The sequence below is a fragment of the Rhagoletis zephyria genome, unplaced genomic scaffold, assembly GCF_001687245.7.
Source record: "Rhagoletis zephyria isolate East Lansing unplaced genomic scaffold, Rhagoletis_zephyria_1.1 Rzeph_scaffold_03673, whole genome shotgun sequence".
NCBI classification, from domain to species: domain Eukaryota; kingdom Metazoa; phylum Arthropoda; class Insecta; order Diptera; family Tephritidae; genus Rhagoletis; species Rhagoletis zephyria.
In genome coordinates, this window is record NW_016160756.1 from 8,752 (window position 1) to 16,849 (window position 8,098).

The 8,098-nt window shown below is 44.7% G+C and overlaps 1 protein-coding gene across 2 annotated transcripts in view; it reads left to right on the plus strand.

Annotated features, from left to right (window-relative positions):
* The first annotated feature begins 1,793 nt into the window (after positions 1 to 1,793).
* Positions 1,794 to 8,098, plus strand: part of TTLL15 (tubulin tyrosine ligase-like 15) — a 36,859-nt gene continuing 30,554 nt past the window's right edge. The window contains exons 1-3 of one of the 2 annotated variants that reach the window (XM_017624547.1): positions 1,794 to 2,022; positions 2,076 to 3,253; positions 3,339 to 3,549. In XM_017624547.1, the coding sequence (XP_017480036.1) occupies positions 2,005 to 2,022; positions 2,076 to 3,253; positions 3,339 to 3,549 (1,407 nt within the window). In that variant the 5' untranslated portion in view covers positions 1,794 to 2,004. The remainder of the gene's footprint in view (positions 2,023 to 2,075; positions 3,254 to 3,338; positions 3,550 to 8,098) is intronic. The other variant, XM_017624546.1, reaches the window with a different exon arrangement.

The window sequence follows — 8,098 nt, forward strand, 5'->3', positions numbered from 1 at the left end:
CTCACATTTATTGAATTTTAATGCAATTATCCACTTTTTAATAATTTCCACAGATTTTATGTAAAAAAATACTAATTTTTATACAATTTTAATGCGAATATTAACTTTTTCACTAATTTTCCCCCATAAAATGTAAACAAACAATGCGTGCACAACAATTAGCAAAAACCCGTTTCTGCATCTTCTACGATATGCCGATAACTAGCCGATAACGACAAGTGTGCTCATCTCCTTTGAAATGCGTGTGCTCGGCTCAAAATTTCAGGGCGAGACGATAACGCAACTATGATTGGACGACAAGTGTGCAGATAGAGTTATTTATTATATTTTATATTACTGACGTGATAAAGTAACTAAAATATTTTATAATAATACTACGTTTCTAAATATATGTTTTTAAGATGTTTGCTATATAATTTCACACTGTTTTATTCATTGGGGGAAACTTTCCATTATGGCCGTTCGTTAAAGGTGGGGTGGGCGAAGGGGGAGTGGGCGTGGCACCTCCAACCGACCTTTTTGGGAGGGCATGAACCGCCATTGACAAAAATGCAACCCCCGACCTCCTAGGCCCCCTATGGTTCCTACGGGCCCCTTAGAAAAATGGCCAAAAATCGCAATTCTTATTTGCTTCCACAGTATCTTTGCGTAGAATTCCTTTCTGCGTAAGCGGCCTTCGGCCTGCTGATTATAACCCTTACTACGTAGAATTCTCCTTTCTGTGTGACCTAACGGGGCCACCGCCCCAGTGATGTAACCTTGGGAAAGGATGAGGTAACTAGAATTCCCTTTCTGCGTGGTAAGCCTGGGGCTGCCGCCCCAATGATGTCTATTTTGGTTACTGGGTGTTTTATAAAAATGTCTTGTATATAAAAATGTGTATATAAAAATGTATTGTGCAAATGAATATTTAACATTTTTCAAGCGAATAAACGCAAATGAAAATTGTGATTTTTNAATTTTTCTAAGGGGTCCCTAGGGATCCATAGGGGACCTAGGTGGTCGGGGGTTGCATTTTTGTCAATGGCGGTTCATTCCCTCTCCAAAAAGGTTGGTTAGAGGTGCCACGCCCACTTACCTTTCGCCCACCGCCCCTTTAACGAACGGCCATAAAGGAAAGCCAACCCATTCATTGTAACATTGAATGATTTTTTCAAGACGGCGGCCGCCCAGCGTTGAATTCTAAATAGTATCGGCGCAACCATCTCAATTTTTTGCCATTTCATTTGTTTACATTTATCAGCTGTTCATTTGGCAGCATATTCATCAAACCGTTTCTAATACTATGTCTCCATTGAGAGATTTATCCATTAAGATTTAATAAATCCAGTTGCTAAATCACAACCGTCTCCATTACCACAACGAGATATGTNAATATCGATGAACCCTTTGCCTTCCTAATAGGGTCGCCTCACAGCCATGATTCAACAAATACAGGTTGTAGCAATCGTACAAAAAAAACATTTACCGTTGGTATGAACTCCTTGTGTCATCAACATCTTTATCTATTCATATTCGTATGTATATGTATACCCTGCACACCAGGATTTCATAGAATTCTGTAAGGTTTCACAATTTTTTTTAAGAATTTTCTTTAAGAAATCCTACAGAAATTTCTTACTAGTTCCTGTCAACCGCTTCATATGTTTTTCTCTAAAGATTTCTAAAAGAATCGTAACAAAATTCCGACACTCTTAAAGATTTCGGGTATATATATACGTATATGTGTATGTATACGCGGATATGTAAACAAAGCAAAACAGACTATAATTGGACACAAGCGTGCTCATAAGAAGAAGCATAGCCTCTATCGCTATCACCTGTAATTGATGCGCCTGGGCTCACAGCTTTTGTTCAACTTTTGGTTCAACTAATCGCCTGTGAAAGTTGAATCATGTAAATTCCCTATAAGTGAAATATCGCTCATCACTAATCCAAACAAGTGAAATTTTTAAAAATAAAAATTTTGCCCAAATTATTTTGTGGCTTCTTTTATTCTATTAAATGGACTTGGAAAAAATGGTGAGAATTTTTGTAATATGTTATTGATGGTTTGTAATATTTTGGTTTTAAAGGCTCTCAAATCGTTAAGTGCTGAGTCTCCGACACCGCCAAAAATGTCCGTATGTGCAATGCTAACATTTCTACTTATTACTATTAGTGCTGCTGCTGTGTTAGAATTTTGTTATACTAATCACAGCTTTAATCTTGAAGTTAATACGGAACGGCCAGTTACAAATAATTCTGAAACTTCAATAAAATTTTCAATGTATCCTCCTGTTAAAGCAGGGGAAAACCATCTGCAACACGTAGTGCGATTGTTAGAAGTGTTAGGATATACACAAACTTCAATAAATGAACTTGACTGGAATCTACTTTGGGCTCATGAATATCCTTTTCAAAATATCTCAGAAATGATGCGACATCTTTTACCTCATCAAACTGTAAATCATATTCCCGGAATAGGTTTTCTTACGAGCAAAGTGGATCTTTCTACCGCGTCATTACCATTTATGCCTAAAGCCTTCCGTTTGCCACAAGAAAAAGAAGAATTTTTAAAATATACTTCTATCAATCCTGATACATTATTTGTGGAAAAGCACAATAAGCATAGATACATTAAAATTTGTTCTTCTAATTCTATAAATCTGAGTTCAAGTGAGACTTTTTTGCAAGAATTTATTGAAAATCCCTTTTTGGTCGATGGCCACAAATTCGACATTGGAGTGTATGCCGTGATAACATCCGTCGATCCCTTGTTATCATATATATATACTGGAGACGTGCTGTTCCGTTATTGTTCGGAAAAGTATTTCCCTTTCGATTCCAAAAATGTAAAGAAATATGTAGTAGGAAATGACTATGTACCAACTTGGGAAGTTCCTTCTCTAATAAAATACTTTGAAATATTTGGTGGGGGTATGAGAGCTTCTTTCGACGCGTATGTGCGTGATCAATCAATGGAACCGTCTGTCATTTGGACGCAAGTTGAAAACATAGTGCGAGAGACAATATTAGCTAAGAAAAATAATATTGTATTGGCTATGCGACCTTATAAAACTGGTAACTTCTTTGAGCTGCTTCGATTTGATTTAATTGTAGATGATGAACTGAAAGTTCATTTAATGGAGATTAATATGTCACCGAATTTATCATCAGCGCACTTCAAGCAAAATGCATTGTTATATGAGCAAGTTCTGTACAGCGTTTTCAACCTTGTTGGCGTTGGGTCTCCTCTACGGGCTAAACAAAGGTAATTATAGTCCTATTGTAATTGTGTTACTTCAATTAGAGTTTAAAGTACCTAATTTATTTATATATATTTATTTTTTTTTTAGCCGTTTAGATGATGAAATTATAACGTCTGACAAAAATATTGCGGTAAACTTAAGTGACTGTGCGAAATATTCATGTCATAAATCTTGTTATAAATCGGAGTGCAAGATGTGTTTACCTTGTCTGAAAGGGTCAGAAATTCAAATTTTACGAAAGGCGCATTTTGAGCATTTGCATAAAGTAGACATGAAAAGGATATATCCGAAAGCAGTGGTACGTAAACCATTTAAATATATGAAGATTTAGCCTTTAACCTCTAAGAAAATCGCAGCTTGATTTGCATTTATTTGTTTCGTCTCCTTATTTGGCGCTGTAGCCGCCTAAGCGATTTTTGTGCCAACTGACTCCAATTGGAAATACCAAGTGAAGCCAAGCCCTTCTCCAACTGGCATTTCCATCGCAGGGGGGGGGGCTCCCTCTTCCTCTTCTACCACTAGCGGGTTCCGAGTTGAATACTTTTAGAGCTAGAGCGTCGGTGACCATTTAAACGACATTGCCAACCCAGCGGAGCCGCTGTAACTTAATTCGCTGCGATTGTTGTTGTTGTTATAGCGGCTGCAACAACCCCTCCCAGATCGGTTTGTCCCTCAATCGTTGTCGTCAAGCTCTACTAACGGTAGCCCCAGGAAGCGTGCAGCCTCGACGGGGTTTGTCCATAGGGACAGGGGCGTTAGCGAGGTGGGATTTAGAGGACATACGAAGAGATGCTGTGAGTTACGGGGCGACTCTGCTGCAGTAAACAGAGCGCCGTTGGGCTATTCTGGTTGGGCGAAATCGTCTGCGGTACTCGCCGTCGCCAACGCGTACGGGCCCGTAAATACCAAGAGCCGCCTCATCGGATGTTGTTGTTGTAGCGGCTACAACAACCCCGCCCAGATCGGTTGATATCTCAGTCGTTGTCGTCAAGTCCCACTAACGGCAGCCCTACGAAGCGTGCAGCCTATATCGGGTCGGTCCACAAGGACAAAGCCGTTTGAGTTGTCAGGTTGTCCGGGCATGCGAAGAGATGTTTCGAGTCAGGTTGGGTCTTTCCGCATGCCGGACACCCATCTGGCACATCCTCATTCAATCTACTTAGGTAGGAGTTTAACCTGCTGCAGTAGCCAGAGCGAAGTTAAGCTATTGTTGTTCGTGTTTCCCGAGGCAGATGAAGCTCCGTCTCGTCTATGTCCGGTGGTGGTGTGCCTAGAACGGCATTCACAGGTCTAGAGTCTACATAACTCGAGACTGAGAATGCCGTTCAGGGCCAGTCAGTAAACTAACGGGTCCAGAGGTTGCTTGGCGAGGGCTCCTCTGCAAGCAGCTGTCTGCAGAAAAGGAGAGCAGGCTGATGAATTTTACTCCGAAAATTTTGGGATTATTCACCGTCGGAATTGGTGTGTCATCGACGTGAATTCCCAGCAGTAGCCTGACCTGCTTCGTCCAAGTTGTGAACAGGGTCGCAGAGGATTTCGTAGGGGAGAGGGCTAGACACTATGCAGTGAAGAAGCGAGAAAGTTCGGAGAGATGCCCGTTTACTTTCGAACACAGGTCATCAATTCCATTCCCAGTCGCCATGATTGAGCAACCGTCGGCGTAAGAGACAATCGAGACTCCCTCTGGTGGTTGAGGGAGCTTTGAAATGTAAAAGTTAAACAGTAGCGGGGAAAGGACACGACCCTGTGGAAACCCCTGTTTTATTTTTCTAAGTTTACTCGATTTGTCTCTAAACATTACCGACGAGTGTCGACCACGCAGATAATTTGCCGACCACCGTTTGAGCCTCTGTGGGAGACAGGAAGCCACTATATCTTCTAGTAGCGTGGAATGGCAGACGGTGTCAAACGCCTTTGACAATTCCAACGATACTAGAATCGTTCTCTCACAGGGACGGTTTCGGTTAAGGCCACGAGTTATCGGAGTGTTTATGGCGTTAAGTGCTGTTGTTGTATATGCTTCTGCGCCATAAGTAGCACTTGGCAGGAGGGATTCTGCGTTAGATTTCCATCCAGGATATCACCCTGACATAGGTGCGCTCCTCAGAGGTGACTTTAATGCGCACCACGATCTTTTGGCACTCAAGCCTGTTAAACGATTGTAGGGGACTGACTTGGCTGAGCAGATAGACAATTCGACATTCTGCACAATGTCTGACGACGCACCCACCACGATTATGGGCAGCTGCTGAAGCTCGCCAGACATAACAATAGTCAGCGCTGGTCTGATAAACAGCATATCATGGCGACCTATGCTGACTTTGGCATCAGACCATCTGCCCATAGTCATCTCGATGGATAAACCAATCGACTTTGCTTCCGCGGAGCACCGAACATATATCAACTTTTCTAAAGCTGATTGGAAAGGCTTCGCGGAATTTACTGAAAACACCTTCACTGCTCTCCCCACACCAACCGACGTCCACCATGGTGATAGTACGTTCCGCAGGGCTGTCACCGCTGCTGCAGCTCGCTTCATACCGCCAGGATGTATTACGGACCCACGCCCAAATTTCCCTGCTGAAGCGGCTGTTCTAGCCAATGAGCGTGATAGCCTTCGTCAGGTCGATCCCGGAGATCCCCGTATCAGGGATCTTAACGCGGAGATTCGGCAACTAGTAAACGTACATAAGCGGAAGAAGTGGGAAGAGCATCTGAAGAATTGCAACTTCACCTCTGGTGTGAGTAAGCTTTGGTCAACCGTGAGGTCACTGCCCTACGAAGCACGACGACAGAGTCGAAATTTCTTTCGGCCACCATTCTTCGTGGGACCCGGAGCGATGCGCGAGCTATTTTAGCCGGCAGTTCATACTGCATCCTCCGGTGGACAAAGCCAAGCGTCGATTGACCAGAAGGCTGTACAAACTGCCAACAACCTGTACCCCCCTTGCTTTCACTTGCGGTGAAGTTCAGGTGGCCACCGGGAACGCGAAAGCCTCCAAAGCCATAGGTCCCGACGGCATATGCATGCTGATGCTGAAAAATTTGGGTCCTGCGGGGGTAGCGTACCTAACGAAGGTCCTCAATTTGTCTATGGCCACTCTCATCATCCCAGACATCTGGAAGGTGGGGAGAGTGGTCCCACTGCTCAAACCGGGGAAACCTGCCAACATAGGAGATTCTTATCGGCCGATAACACTCCTTTCCCCGGTAGCGAAGACACTCGAGGCCTTGCTGCTCCCGTATTTCACAAACCACTTGACCCCAGCGAATCATCAGCATGGTTTCCGTAAAGTGCACAGTACAACAACAACACCTAACGCCATAAACACTCAGATAACTCGTGGCCTTAACCGAAACCGTCCCTGCGGGAGAACGATTCTAGTAGCGCTGGACTTGTCAAGGCATTTGACACCGTCTGCCATTCAACGCTACTAAAAGATATAGAGGCTTCCTCTCTCCCATAGAGGCTCAAACGGTGGTCGGCAAATTATCTGAGTGGTCGATGTTAACAGACAAATCGAGTAAACTTAGAAAAATAAAACAGGGGGTTCCACAGGGTGGTGTCCTTTCCCCGCTACTGTTTAACTTTTACATTTCAAAGCTCCCTCAACCACCAGAGGGAGTCTCGATTGTCTCTTATGCCGACGGTTGCTCGATCATGGCGACTGGAAATGGAATTGATGGCCTGTGTTCGAAAGTAATCGGGTATCTCTCCGAACTTTCTCGCTTCTTCACTGCAAAGTGTCTAGCTTTCTCCCCTACGAAATCCTCTGCGACCCTGTTCACAACCTGGACGAAGGAGGTCAGGCTACCGCTGGGAATTCACGTCGATGACACACCAATTCCGACGGTGAATAATCCCAAAATACTCGGAGTAACATTCGTCAGCCTGCTCTCCTCTGCGCACGCAACCGCTATTCTCAATAAAGTACAGAGCCGCAACAAGGTCCTCAAGTCGCTAGCCGTCAGTACTTGGGGCAAAGACAAAGAAACGTTGCTGGCAACATACAAGGCAATAGGCCGGCCGGTTTTGAACTACGCAGCGCCAGTGTGGTCGCCAGGGACTAGTAGGCCGCAGTGGACGAAGCTTCAGACTGTACAGAACACCGCATTCAGGACAGCGACAGGATGCCTCCTGATGTCGCCCGAACACCATCTCCACGGCGAGGCGCAAATGCTCCCCGTAAAGGAGCACAACATAATGCTCTGCAAGCAGTTCCTGATCGGGAGCCACAGAAGTGGCCACCCAAACAGACAGCTGCTTGCAGAGGAGCCCTCGCCTAGGCACGTCAGGAGGCATCTATATGAACTGACGGACGAAGTCCAGAGGTTCATCAAGCAACCTCTGGACCCGTCAGCTTACCGACTGGCCCTGAACGGCATTCACAGGGAGTCAGTCTCGAGTTATGTAGACTCTAGACCTGTGAATGCCGTTCTAGGCACACCACCACCGGACATAGACGAGACGGAGCTTCATCTGCTTCGGGAGACACTTACAACAATAGCCCAACTTCGCTCTGGCTACTGCAGCAGGTTAAACTCCTACCTAAGTAGATTGAATGAGGATGTACCAGATGGGTGTCCGGCATGCTGAGAGACCCCACCTGATTCGAAACATCGCTTCGCATGCCCGGAAACCCGACAACCCTAACGGATTTGTCCTTGTGGACCGACCCGATAGAGGCTGGACGCTTCCTAGGGCTGCCGTTAGTGGAACTTGACGACAACGACTGAGATATCAACCGATCTGGGCGGGGTTGTTGTAGCCGCTACAACAACAACAACAACCGAACTTTTTTAAGATCGGACCATAACCACGCCCACATCCCATATGACGGTAATTT